The sequence below is a fragment of the Clarias gariepinus genome, chromosome 4, assembly GCF_024256425.1.
Source record: "Clarias gariepinus isolate MV-2021 ecotype Netherlands chromosome 4, CGAR_prim_01v2, whole genome shotgun sequence".
In the NCBI taxonomy this organism is placed as follows: Eukaryota; Metazoa; Chordata; class Actinopteri; order Siluriformes; family Clariidae; genus Clarias; species Clarias gariepinus.
The window spans coordinates 17,253,621-17,267,680 of record NC_071103.1 but is presented as its reverse complement, the minus strand read 5'-3'; the positions used below and the strand labels follow the sequence as shown (position 1 = coordinate 17,267,680).

General features: G+C 39.1%; 1 protein-coding gene across 2 annotated transcripts; it reads left to right on the top strand.

The window, feature by feature from the left end:
- The first annotated feature begins 30 nt into the window (after positions 1–30).
- Positions 31–12,844, top strand: LOC128519930 (tetratricopeptide repeat protein 24). Of its 2 annotated transcripts, none has more exons than XM_053493900.1 (14): positions 31–222; positions 766–1,000; positions 1,124–1,417; positions 2,297–2,498; positions 2,651–2,857; positions 5,720–5,848; positions 5,970–6,091; positions 6,448–6,525; positions 6,628–6,686; positions 6,836–6,921; positions 7,134–7,248; positions 11,289–11,365; positions 11,485–11,533; positions 11,622–12,844. In XM_053493900.1, exons 2-14 carry the CDS (start codon positions 767–769, stop codon positions 11,731–11,733), a joined length of 1,764 nt encoding a protein of 587 aa, XP_053349875.1. In that variant the 5' UTR covers positions 31–222; position 766; the 3' UTR covers positions 11,734–12,844. The 2 variants fall into 2 exon arrangements, with proteins under 2 accessions (XP_053349875.1, XP_053349876.1); XM_053493901.1 differs by having other exon boundaries at positions 218–350.
- Positions 12,845–14,060: the final 1,216 nt, after the last annotated feature.

Genomic DNA, 14,060 nt, shown 5'->3' with positions numbered 1-14,060 from the left:
CAATGCCTGCTGGTCCTTGTTGTCTTTGAGTGTCACTTCCAGGTTAGTTCTTTTTCTTTCTTTCTACCTTTCCTTAATTCCTTTTTTAAATTTGACTCAAATATCACAGTATATCCGTATCGAACTAACACTTTGTATTTATTTGTATGATTTTCAGACGCTGCTGAAACGTTGTAACGATTGTATCACCATGGCAACCAGGTCACGTGGTCAGTGACAGCTGTACGTAAAATAAGGTGTCAAATAAGGTTGAGTAGTAACCGTGAAATGACTGTGATCTCTGTGGGGATGCTTTACTTTACATGAATGCATTAGGTGCTCCATTAAACATGGCTTCACTTCCGAAGAGAGTAAGTTGAACAGTAATGTAATACGCTTGCTAGCTTGCTTGTGTGCCAGCTAACTAGCCATCCATCCATACATGTATAATGTGTTAATGTTATAGGTAGAGTTAAGTGTTATAGGGTATGCAGCTTATTGCATACAGTGCATGTGCATCTACAGTGTTAAACATAGTCAATAGTGATTAGTTTGCCTGGGAAATGGGGTTCAGTGCTGATACTTTAGACTGGTGATAAAACATTCATTAGTGAAGTGTGAATCCTCGCAACTGCTCACAACAACAGTATCTGTGACTTAGCATCATTAGTGGCTTAAGAATTGTAACCTTACAGCACTAGGGTGCGCGTTCTTTTGTAGCAACAATTCTGAGTCACACATTCGGCCACTTTGGGGGTTTTTTCTCTCTTTTTCTTCTTCTTTTAGCATGACACCAGCAGATAACCTCAATCTGTTTCCTGTCATGGCCTCTGATGGTTCACCACCCCAAGATTCTCAGGAGAAGAAAAAGAAGACAAGCAGGAAAGGGAAGGGTGTAGACGTTAAGGACACAGCGGTCCAGGTGGAGAGACTTACAGCATGTGGTTACAGCGCTCTACAGCAACGAGACAGCTCAAAGGCTCTCGAATACTTCAAAAAGGCTTTCAAAACTGCTGTGAACGTAAGGAAGGTGTCGAGGGATACATGTAGCTGCTAACTCATGATTTCCTATATCACTTCCACCACCATGGTTTATAATATATCTGTTTATAATCTACCTATCTATCTGTATCTCCCCTCTCAGCTAAAAGAGACTAAAGTACAGCGGGCTTGTGCTTTTAACCTTGGAGCAGCATATGTTGAGGCCGGTAAGCCCCAGAAAGGGCTTGATTTTCTATCACAAGCCGAGCCAAGTGAGAGAGGTGAGCGGATGGCAGATCTGCAGTTTAATATAGCAGCTGCACATGAGGCACTGGATGACCACGTGCAAGCTGTCAAACATTACCAACAAGCAGCACAGCTTTACCGCTCACAAGGAGACGGGAGCAGTGAAGGGGACACCTGCATCAGACTGGCCCAGTGTCACCTGCGCAGGAAGGTCAGTGTCTCTGTAAGGAAGACACTGTACAGTGTTAAAAGTGGGTGGTAGTTTTTAATTACATTTAATCATCTTATATTTATAGATAGATAGATAGATAGATAGATAGATATTATATTGATCCCTAAGGAAATTTCAGACAGCCAGTAGCAAAGGAGAGGTTTGTTGTTGCAATTGCATTATTTAAAGCACTCAGGCAAAAAACACACACAGTACAGATGTGGGAGATGACTAATGTTTCTACAGGAGAGGCCCATGCTTTAACAGGAATGACTAACAATATATGAGGGTGAGTCAAAAATGATCCACCATCCAGTTATATTAAAACTTCTATCGGCCCACTGTCTTATCAGCGCATTCCGTTCAAGGGTACTGTGTTGCTGTGGAGGTGTCAGTGCTGTGCAGCTGTAAACGTGTTACATCAGTTTATTTGTAACTGCATTTTGAGCAAAAATAGGTGCTCCACTTCTTGTTTGCACGAAAGAAGAGCAGTGTGCAGCGATTCGTTTTATGTGGTCTGAGGGTGTACAAGTAACTGGTGCTGAAACAACTCACAGGGGAGCCTAAACAAAAGTGTTTGGATATCTGCAAACAAAGTTTGGACCGAAACTCTTAGGAAGGTAAACATTTCTTAAGGAGAACTATTATCGCTGATGAGATGTGGATTCATCACTACGAGCCTGAGAATAAATGACAGAGTATGAAACCTTTCCAGGACAAACGCTATGTAAACTATGTTTTTATGTGTTATGCAAAAAATATTTTAAAAATATATATTTTTTGGGAAACATTTTGATTCAGGGCAGTAATGCATGAACTATTGTGTCAAGTTAATGGGATTATCAGTGAATTAGCTTGATTGCTTGTCCTATGTTTCAGGAATGGACTGATGCAGCTGAGAATTACCTGCGTGCAGCAGAAAGCTATAAGGTGGCAGGAAAGCTGGCCTCTGCTGCTGTGGCTATGAAGGATGCTGGGAACCACATGTTGAAATGTGACTGCTTCCCATCTGATGATGTCATAGGTGTCCTTACAGAGTGTTTGGAGCTGAGTGCCAAAATCACAGACCCAGAGACACAAGGTGAAGTATACAGTATGCATCAACAGTGTATCTTGGTGTTACAAGTGTTATTTTAAACTGTGACCTTTTCTACATCGAGCAGAGAAGCAGGGAAACTCCTTACCCCTTGTGAAATATTTATCCCATGATAATGTTTTTTTTTTTTTTTTCAGGGAAGCTCTATAATGCAGTGGGGTTGAGTTTTTCTCAGCTTAAGCTCTTTTCGGAGGCTGCTGAATGTTATGAGCTGGCTCTGCCCCTGGTCCATTCCAGCCCACGCCGGCTAGCTGTGGTCATTCAGAATCTGGGCGCGGTCCACAACTCCCTGGCACAGTACCGGAAAGCCCTGGATTACCACAGGGAAGCAGCTGCACTGCACGGTTAGCAAACCATCAAGCCAAGTTGCTCATTTCCTCATCACAGAATATATGCAGATCACATATACAGAATATATGCAGTATACAGATCTGCAGAATATTAATGCATAATATGGATAAGAAAATTCTCATAAAAATTTAATTGCAATATGGCATTAAAAAATTTATTATAGTAATGATAATTTTTCTTAAAAATTTGACTGCAAAAATCCATTAACATGTTTATGGTCCAGTACTCCACTTTTATTTACCTAACAAATTTCTTTTAAAGAATTGATATTTTTTAAAGATTTGAATTTTTTCTTTTAAATTTCTTTCATTTCTCCCATTTCTTGTTAAAATGAACATTCTGCTCTTTCCTTTTATTCTTTTACCATAATGCAGCCATTTTTAAATGTGTTCAAATAACAAGTAGACAACATTATATATAAAGATTATGAGACTTTTTATAGAGCTATATGTCAGATGTTGCATAGACTGGTTGACTGATACATTCATTACTCTCCTATTTGCAGAGCTGTCTACTAGTGGGGTTGGTGGAAATGAGTAGAGTCAGAAAGTAATATAAGCAGGGAAAATGTAATTTGTCTGGAAATATTTCCAACTAGATGAAGCAATTTCTGCAGTTGATAGCATGTTGTAGGGACTATGGTAGGAAAGGTGTTTTTTTTTAAATGTCCTTCCGGGCCTCCCATTTAGCTCGTCTGAAAACATTTTTTAAGAGATTGAGTTCTAGTTCTGATGCTGCCCTTGTCAATCACCTTACACAACTTTTGTACAAAAGAAGGCAGATTACCTTTTGCTCAGAGTGTGTTATACGTCCCTGTGATACAGCATAAGCTGTGGATTGAGAAGTTGCAGTGGCTGGCTTCATGCATCCCAGAGCAAGCATGTATCAACCTTTACCTTAACCTGGTTAAGAGCTTTCGTATGATAAGAAAGGGGTGACTGGTGTCTAAACATTGCCAGGTGACCAAATTCGGGGAATCTGTTTTGGAGTATTTTATTGGAACATGATCACTTTTATGGAGAAGTGCTTAAGTGTAGAGGTGACAGGACTGCCTGATTTTGCTCCCTCTCATATCACCTGTTACTCTGACCCTGAGTTACTAAATATGAATAATTTAAGGAATTTCAAAGTTCTGAACCTGTTTTAAGAATGGCAAACATGTGTAGTGAGCTACTTGTTTTGAAACGGTGACTGAGAAAACGAATAGTAATATTACATGTAACAATTTTCAACATTTTCATAGTTTTAACATGGATCCCAGAGAAACATAAGCAACGTTATATTAAAGACTTCTTATATTAGAGACAGTTTTGGGGATTAAGATTTCCTGTAGGGCTGTAATGATGCACTTCTATTAGTTTGATCCACAATACTGCATGCACAATTCGATTCAACCCGTTTTGTTATAGTTTAGCACTATGGGATGTGCAGATTGGGACCTCTGGTGTTCAAACAGTGCAATTGCATTACATGTATAATTAGTAGAATGCTGACATTTCACATTTCCATAAGGCACATGTTCACATTTGTGTTTGTCACAATGTGTTGTGTCATTACTTATTTTCTGTGCTTAAAATGACACTTAAAATTAAAGGCACACAAAGCCATTAGCGTTGAAACTACACTACACTATTATGGTGTACGTCCCCTTGTAGCACTAATGAGATCTGACCTGTCAGTGCAGACCTCTAAAGGTATGCTGTCGTATCTGGCACCACGGCTTTAGCAGCAGTTGATGTCAATCTTGTAGGTTGTGACATGGTGCCTCAAAAAGGTGCAGACTTTTTGCTCCAGCACATCCCACACATTTAGCATATTATGAACTGGGGAATTAGGAGGCCAAGTAAACCCATTGAGCTCTTTGTCATATCCATTAACCATTCCTGGACAATTTTGGCAGTGTGACAGAGTGCACCGTCATTAGGCAATATTGTTGCTATGAACGTGTGTACTTGATCTGCAACATTGTTTAACTAGTGACAAATTATGTGACAAAGTAACATTCATGTGAACATGAGGATCCAATGTTTCTCAGCGGAACATTTCTCTGAGCAACATCTCTCCTGCCTCTGCTGGCTTGCTCTTATCCCATAGTGCATCCTGGTGGCATTTCTTCCCCAGGAAAGCACCAAAAACCCACCTGGCCATTCACATGCTGTAAAAGAACCATATGACAATACAGTATGACCTAGCCTTGGCTTCCTATGCACATGAGTGAGCCTATTGCTCTTAACCCATCAATATTGAGAACTGACTGTTTATTTGCTGTCTGTTTATACTCAACCCCATTACAGGTGCCAGTGTAATGAGATAATAAATGTTATTTATTTCATCTGTCAGTGCTTTTAATGTTACAACTGATTTGTTTATGTTTCATTGCATACTAGTATTAAATCACAGAGAAAAAAAGCTTCCATATACCCTTCTAGTAATTTATTTCGCCTGCATTATTTCCAAGTGTCTGTGCTGTAATTGCAGTGCGCTGGTCAGCAGCATTGTATATCAATGTGGGTCACGTCTCAGTCTCAGGGGACAGCCAGGAAAACGCTTATACCAGCATCTTTCTGTCTCTCCTTACGTGTTTCACTCTTTCTGTCCTCTCCCTGCATATATGGCTTTAAGATCCATTGCTGTGTTACCCTGCCCAATTCCTTTATGATACATAAACAAAGGGGATGCAAACATCCACATCTGTATGAAACAATTTGCAGTTTAGGTTTTACATAAGTCTAATAAATGGTTAATTAGACCACAGTAATGATGTCATGTCAGATGACTCATAGTTGCTGCTGAAGGTTACAGCAAAGCCGCCACTATTTATCTCGTTCATTATATTTTTCCTGCTGTCGCGGTAGGGTCCTTAGGCAGTCGTCGGGCTCAGGGCTGCTGTTTTTGTAACCTGGCTTACGCACTCAGTGAACTGGGAGAACTTGAGGAGGCAGGAGAGAGCTACCTACACGCTCAGCAGGCTTTCAAAGACAGTGGTAAGCACCAGGATGCCTGAATGTGTCCACACAAAGTGTAATGCTTCAGTGACAAACTGCTTGTCAATTACTGCCTAAGTGCTAATCGTGTCTGTCTGTTTGTCTGTCTGTCCGTCTGTAGATGATTCCTCAGGGCATTGGAAAGCATGTGAAGGTCTGGGAGAACTTAAAATGAGACTGAGAGACCCTGACAAAGCCATTCTTTACTATAAGCAGGCTCTAGCACTGCTCTCCAAGTGCAAGGTAAAAGATTTGATCGCAAAGCTGTTCGTTAGGCTCAAGTACTCCCATCTGAGTAACGCATTTGCCAAAATGGACATCTGCTAGATAGACAATTAGCAGTCAACTCAAGTACACAGAGCTGTGATCTAAGACCTTTGATGCCAGCGGTTCAAAAAAGGATGCAGTACAAACTACTGGCTTAAGCAGTTACAGAGTAAAGAACCACACACAGTTAGCTGAGAGATGAGAGAGAACAAAGCAAAATGCGCAAAAATCATCACGCCAGGGATAAGGAAAAATGATCATAGGTTTGTCATTTCATCATTTAATAAATACATTTTAATTGATGTACTGTACATCACTGTCTTGCTTTTTAGGATGTCTCTAGCTCTGTGCAGGAAAGCCTTGTCAATAAGCTAAGTGAGGCTTTACAGATGAAACTAGCTGTTCAGCAGGTAAACTCCCGGTTTACCTAGCTTTCATATACCAAGCTAATCTAAATGCAGCAGAAATTTACCATGCAACGTTTAATTGTTTTGCAACATTTCCCCACACAGAGAGCACCCCCTGCAAGGCACGCTATCAAGGAGAGAAACATGCACAGACAACACCTCCGGTAATACCATGCTGCACTGATGTGTATCGTATTTCCAAACCCTATGGTGCTATACTCATTCCTCTAATGTGTTAAGAGATTTCTGGAAAAAAAGAGCTGAAGAGGATTTTGCCATATCCCCATGGTTCCCTGTAATTATTTTCATACAGAATTGCTCAGATGAGGAACGCTGAGGAACTGGTGGCCGTGCACAGAGGAAAAGAAGCACTAAACACTCACAGGGTGGATGATAAGGGTAAGTTGTGATAGCGAAATCTTGCTTTAGCTGTAGATGTCTTTATTGCAAGATCTCTCGAGTAGAACCAGATTCAAGGATTCTGCAGGTTCTAGGTGACGATAAAACAAAACAAAAAAACACAACAGTGTTACGTGTATGGAAAAGAATCTTTAGTAAGAGAATACTACAAAAAGGACAGACTTTATGTCAAGCTGTGTTTTGTTTCACAGAATGGAGACCCCCAGAAACATGTGGAGAGAGAAAACCTCATGGTGATATGATATCATCAAGAGCAACACAAACTGAGGGTCCTGATAACATCAACGCCCTACCAGAAGCCAATAGGTAGATACGTGCTCTAGCATAAAATGTTCTAGACTGCTGGGATTGTCTGCTCTTGTGTCATGGTTTTGACAGCAGAGAGCTGTCATTTAATATTTTAGTAATCCAGGCGCAATTCACTAACACTAACAATGAAGATGCTAACTTATGGTATTTAGGTTAATTGTAAAAATGACTAAATAAAATGTAAAAGTTTAGAGGAAGTATTCACATTAAACTCTTATCTTCAGTTTTCTCACAAACTGTTAAGGCTTGGCTGCTTTAAATTGCAACTAGCTGTGAATGAGTTATGCCTAATTTCCACTTTTATGATTTTTTGCTACAGATCACTATGGTTTACAAATCACAGCTTGCTATGGCTTTGACCCAGTCTGATAATGTTGTATCTGTATTAAAAAAGTGCATTTATCTTTTGAAATTACAGGATTTAATGCTGATCAATTAAATTTTATTTACATAGCGCTTTTAACAATGGTCATTGTCTTAAAGCAGCTTCACAAAAATGAAAAGAAAATTTAAAAAGAAGATTTATGGAAGTGTGTACAGGTCCTTCTCAAAAAATTTGCATATTGTATATTGCATATTGAAAGTTCATTATTTTCTGTAATGTACTGATAAACATTAGACTTTCATATATTTTAGATTCATTACACACAACTGAAGTAGTTCAAGCCTTTTATTGTTTTAATATTGATGATTTTGGCATACAGCTTATGAAAACTCAAAATTCCTATCTTAAAAAATTAGCATATCATGAAAAGGTTCTCTAAACGAGCTATTAACCTAATCATCTGAATCAACTAATTAACTCTAAACACCTGCAAAAGATTCCTGAGGCTTTTAAAAACTCCCAGCCTGGTTTATTACTCAAAACCGCAATCATGGGTGAGACTGCCAACCTGACTGCTGTCCAGAAGGCCATCACTGACACCCTCAAGCAAGAGGGTAAGACACAGAAAGAAATTTCTGAACGAATAGGCTGTTCCCAGAGTGCTGTATCAAGGCACCTCAGTGGAAAGTCTGTGGGAAGGAAAAAGTGTGGCAGAAAACGCTGCACAACGAGAAGAGGTGACCGGACCCTGAGGAAGATTGTGGAGAAGGACCGATTCCAGACCTTGGGAGACCTGCGGAAGCAGTGGACTGAGTCTGGAGTAGAAACATCCAGAGCCACCATGTACAGGCGTGTGCAGGAAATGGGCTACAGGTGCCGCATTTTTCAGGTCAAGCCACTTTTGAACCAGAAACAGCGGCAGAAGCGCCTGACCTGAGCTACAGAGAAGCAGCACTGGACTGTTGCTCAGTGGTCCAAAGTACTTTTTTCGGATGAAAGCAAATTTTGCATGTCATTCGGAAATCAAGGTGCCAGAGTCTGGAGGAAGACTGGGGAGAGGGAAATGCCAAAATGCCTGAAGTCCAGTGTCCAGTACCCACAGTCAGTGATGGTCTGGGGTGCCATGTCAGCTGCTGGTGTTGGTCCACTGTGTTTTATCAAGGGCAGGGTCAATGCAGCTAGCTATCAGGAGATTTTGGAGCACTTCATGCTTCCATCTGCTGAAAAGCTTTATGGGGATGAAGATTTCATTTTTCAGCACACCCTGACACCTGCTCACAGTGCCAAACCCACTGGTAAATGGTTTACTGACCCTGGTATTACTGTGCTTAATTGGCCTGCCAACTCTCCTGACCTGAACCCCATAGGAATTCTGTGGGAAATTGTGAAGAGAAAGTTGAGAGACGCAAGACCCAACACTCTGGATGAGCTTAAGGCCGGTATCGAAGCATCCTGGCCCTTCATAACACCTCAGCAGTGCCACAGGCCGCATTAAAGCAGTCATTTCTGCAAAAGGATTCCCGACCGAGTATTGAGTGCATAACTGAACATAATTATTTGAAGGTTTACTTTTTTTTGCATTAAAAACACTTTTCTTTTATTGGTCGGATGAAATATGCTAATTTTTTGAGATAGGAATTTTGAGTTTTCATAAGCTGTATGCCAAAATCATCAATATTAAAACAAAAAAGGCTTGAACTACTTCAGTTGTGTGTAATGAATCTAAAATATATGAAAGTCTAATGTTTAGCAGTACATTACAGAAAATAATGAACTTCATCACAATATGCTAATTTTTTTAGAAGGACCTGTATGTGTGAAAAAAATGTGTCTAGATAATAATGAGATGAATGAATGATGAATGAAATGTTCCTGATGAGCAAGCCAATGGTGAAGGCGACAGTGGCAAGGAATAACTCCCTGAGATGGCAATAGGAAGAAATCATGAGAGGAACCAGACTCAATCAGGGAACCCATCCTCATTTGGGTGATAACGGATAGAAATTATATAACATCATGTGTGTTATGCAGCTAAAAGTTCAATATAACAGAAGTTATTTAAATAACATTGAGTTCCAGTTCAGCACAGGGATGCAAAGGGCAGATGTGGTCTGGATCACTGAGAGCACAGGAGCAAGATGTGTACCTCCAAACCATCATGAAGCCAATCCAGCTGGAGCTGGTCCTTCTCTGGATGCCTCAGCATCCTCGCCGGGTTGGTCTACTGAAGCTAGCACAATCTCCAGATGCCTCGGATGGGTAGAAAAATAAAGAACACGTGAAAAGAATTAGTGTAGTTGCCATTCAGGATAGATGTACTGGAGTATGAAGTTATGCGATGAATTCAGTGTATGCCAGATTAAAGAGATGCATCTTGAGTTAAACTGATGCATCTTTTTTAAACTAAACAAACACACAGGAGCACAAGCACACACCCAAAACCCCAGTTATGCATTACGGTAAAATTGGAAGCATCATGCAACCTATACTGCATGTCTATGGTCGGTGGAGAAACAAAGTATTTGGAGCAAACCCACTGAGCAAAGCATAAAAACTTACTCTCACACACACACACACACACACACACACACACACACAGACTGGAAGCAAGATTTCCACCTCCAACCACTGAAGTGTGAGGCAACAGTTCTAACTTCTCAAAAACCATCCCTTTCAATGAAACAATTGAATTATTTTATTTTATTTTATTTTATTTTTCATTTTAGAATTTCAAAAAAGATCATTCACAAACTTTTACACACTCTGATTACATTTTCCTTGAATCTCTCATTGGCTTACCAACAAACAGATGTGCATGAACATATTAGTGATTTATTTTTATTTAGATCTAAATAAGGCTATAGATGTTGTATGAATCTGACATGTACAGTAAATAAGGGGCTAGCGAGGTGTGACTTGTTTCCATCAACTGCACTAAAAAACAGCTCATTGATGTTTTATAGCATGATCAATATTTATCGTTTTTTAAGTCAGTGATCCTTTTTATGTATCTTTAATAATATGACAAATTTATTTTGTTTGCCAGATGTGGAGGTTTCAGCACAGTTTTTTATACTATGTGCAGTAGTGCAGCTATTTAAGTTCTGTCACCATGACTATTAATGCTTTAAATGGACGAAGTAACTAAGGAATATAAGACATGATGTGCTCTAATCAGCTTTTTGTGCAATAGTGCTTTTATTAACAAATTTCCAAACGATATTCATTTCTGATTATTCCCCTGTAACTAAGGGCTACTAGCATATGAATGGCTGTCGACTTTGTGCTAACAAAATGTGTTCCTTAAGAGAACTTTTACAGTATGTACATATGGGTACTTTTTGTATCCAGTATGTCTATGAACACTACTTAGACCGTAAATTAAAGCTGCTATTATTTTTTCTGTCACACACTACATCTGTTAGAACTGAGCCTGTGTTTTAAGACACATATTTGAAAATATAACTTAAAAAAAGGGGACAGGAAAGAAATTTCCCTTTGGGGCAGTTTTTCCACTGGGACAGATGTTGCCCTTTGGTGTAAAGCCACACTGCATGCAGTGTTTTTCCTGACACAGGCATAATATTTCATGGAGTTTAATCAGTCCATGTCTCCTTCTATGTTTCTTGCATAGAATACCAACTATAGTTTTTACATAATGTGTGATTTAAGAAGGCATAATATTGATTTTAAAATGTCTTATCCGTGCCAGGAATCTGAATAATACATACGAGCAACCTCGTCATGAATATAAGAATCCCACAGACTCCCATTTCATCTTACAGCAAGGTAATTATACACACATAAATACCTATTCAGAGTTACTGATTAAAAAAATAACACTAATAATATTAATACTAATATTTGCCTTGGTAACACTGTGTGAAGTAATATATACCTTACCACAGATGAGGCCATGTGTGGAACTTCCATACAGAACCCTCTGGAAATAACCAGGTATGAGACTCCAGCTCAGTTATTATTGAAATCAGTTGAAAAAGATGTTGATTGAGAAATCTGACTAATGATACTTGTTCATTTTTAGTCTGCCCCCACTAGAAGAGAGCCCTGATGCCTTAGCGCCAACACATCTTCTCAGTGAGGAGTCCACGTCCATACACAGGAACTTAAAGTCAAGATTCTGTACAGTCATGTGACCACAGCCATGTCATCTGTCTTTCCTCTCCCAAAGATCTGATCAGAACAGCTTCAATTTAATTTTTTTATTCTGCATTATTTTTTTGGTGGCCTGGAGGAAAAAAGGGACATGGGACCCATAAATGTTGATTAATTCTACTGATGCCATATGAAAATCTAATCCTTAAGCAATGTGGATAACCTTAAATGATTTGCTGATTGTCTTGCTCTCACTGCATTCATTGTCTCCCTTATTTATCTGCCACAAATCAGAAGAAAAGTTAGCCTTAAATAGGATTTGAAACACTACCCCTGACTTATTGAATACAGTACTGCCTTCAAGACTGGTATTGATATTGCATAAAATTGTTTTTGTTTCCAGTCTGCTGATGAGAGTTTCTGTGCCAGTGCTGTTGGACTGTGACAATATAAAGGTATAATGGAATACTAAGATACATAGAGATCCTATTGGGAAGATAATTTTACTGTTAATATTATCAATATACAGTAGGTGTGATAAAGAAGGATGCTATACTAATACTAGTAAGGGCCTCCCTTTTTTTATTAAATAGCCTCTGTTCTTCATGTTGTGGATTTCACAAGATGTTGGAAACATGCCTTTGAGATCCTGGTGCATTTTTTTTTACCATGATTGCATCAGTGTGAATAGTTTAAAGCAATTGTTTAGGATTCACAATCTCTAGTAAGTCCAACCATTCTTTAACAACAAGGAGGTTAAACAGAAAAGCTACCAGCACCATGCTTCAGTGTAGGGGTGGTGACCTCATAGTCAGGAGCAGTGTTAGGGTTTTTTTTTTTTTTTGGCTTTGTGTCAAATCCAAAAACTTATTATTGCTTTCATCAAACCAAAGAATTTTTTTCCATGTTTTAAATCTCCATTTCTTTTGACACAGAATAGGATTTAATTTGTCTCATCACTCATCCATAAAGCTCAGCTTTGTGGAGTATTAGTGGCTACAGAGTGATTTCTCTTATCTGAGCTGGGGATCTTTCCGGCTCCTTCAGATTTACCCTTGGCATCTTGTTCAGTTATTTGATTAATATCATCCTTACTTGGTCACTTGACTTTGTTGGCCAACTTTTAGGCAGGCTACACCATACAGTAAATGGGATACCACTCCATTGCATGTAACTCACTGGCATGTTTTTTCGTTTGTGTGTGTGTGCGTGCGTGCGTGTGTGTGAGGTTAAAGGAAACCTACACAAATGTAAGTAGCATATGCATAGACAATCCACAGTTACCTGACTTCTGGATCAAACCAAGCACCTAAAATGGCAGGGCAGCAATGCTACTGCTGCACCAACATGTAGGTAACACTTTAAAATATTGAGAATTTAAAGGAATGGGGTGAATACTCATGCAAGGCACTATATTTATTTATTGCTGTGGTTTTAATTTTGTTTAGCACTTTGAATATTTTAACAAATATTATATTTGCTATATTTAAAAGAAACCAGAGAACTAGGTATAATACACTTGTCTGGCACCTGCTATTCACAGCAGATCCTTTGAGTGCCCTGGTTTGCAGGGTGGGATTGGTATATCTTCCCGAAAGGGATCTGCTTCCAACCCTTTCTGATACAAAAAGCCTGTTGTATTCTACGTGGAGACTCCAAATGTTCCTCAGAGAAGCAATACACTATATAAATATTTGGCCAAACCTGTAATGACATTGTATACAAGTAAATATACTTCAATATGGAGTTACACCCCCCCCCCTCCTTTTGCAGCTGCAGCTTCTACTCATCTTGGAAGATTTTGGAGCGTTTTTGTGGGAATTTGTGCCCATTCATTCTGTACAGTATTTATAAGGTCAGACACTGATGTTGCACTTGAAGGCCTGTATTGCAATCTTTCAGTTCCAGTTCATTCCAAAGGTGCTTGATGGGGTTGAGGTCAGGGCTGTCTCTGGGTCAGTTAAATTCTTCCACATCTAACTCATCAAACCATGTTTTTATAATACTTGCTTTGTGCACTGGGAGACAGTCATGTTGGAATAAAAAAGAAGCATTTCTCTATCTGGTGCCACAAATATGCAAGCATAGCATTCTCCAAGATGTCCTGATATGCTGAAGCATTAAAATTGTCCTTCACTGGGGATAAGGGGCCTGATTGAAACACCTGAATTCAATAATTAACAAGTTTGGTGCAAGTATTTACAGGTGCAATAATTAAAATATTGTATGTAATAATGATAATAATAATTCACTTCAATTTTATTTGTACAGTATAGCGCTTTTAACAATGGTCAATGTAGCAAAGCAGCTTTACAGAATCAACAGAATATCATGGAAATCAGTATGAAATGTATGAGAAAATATGAAT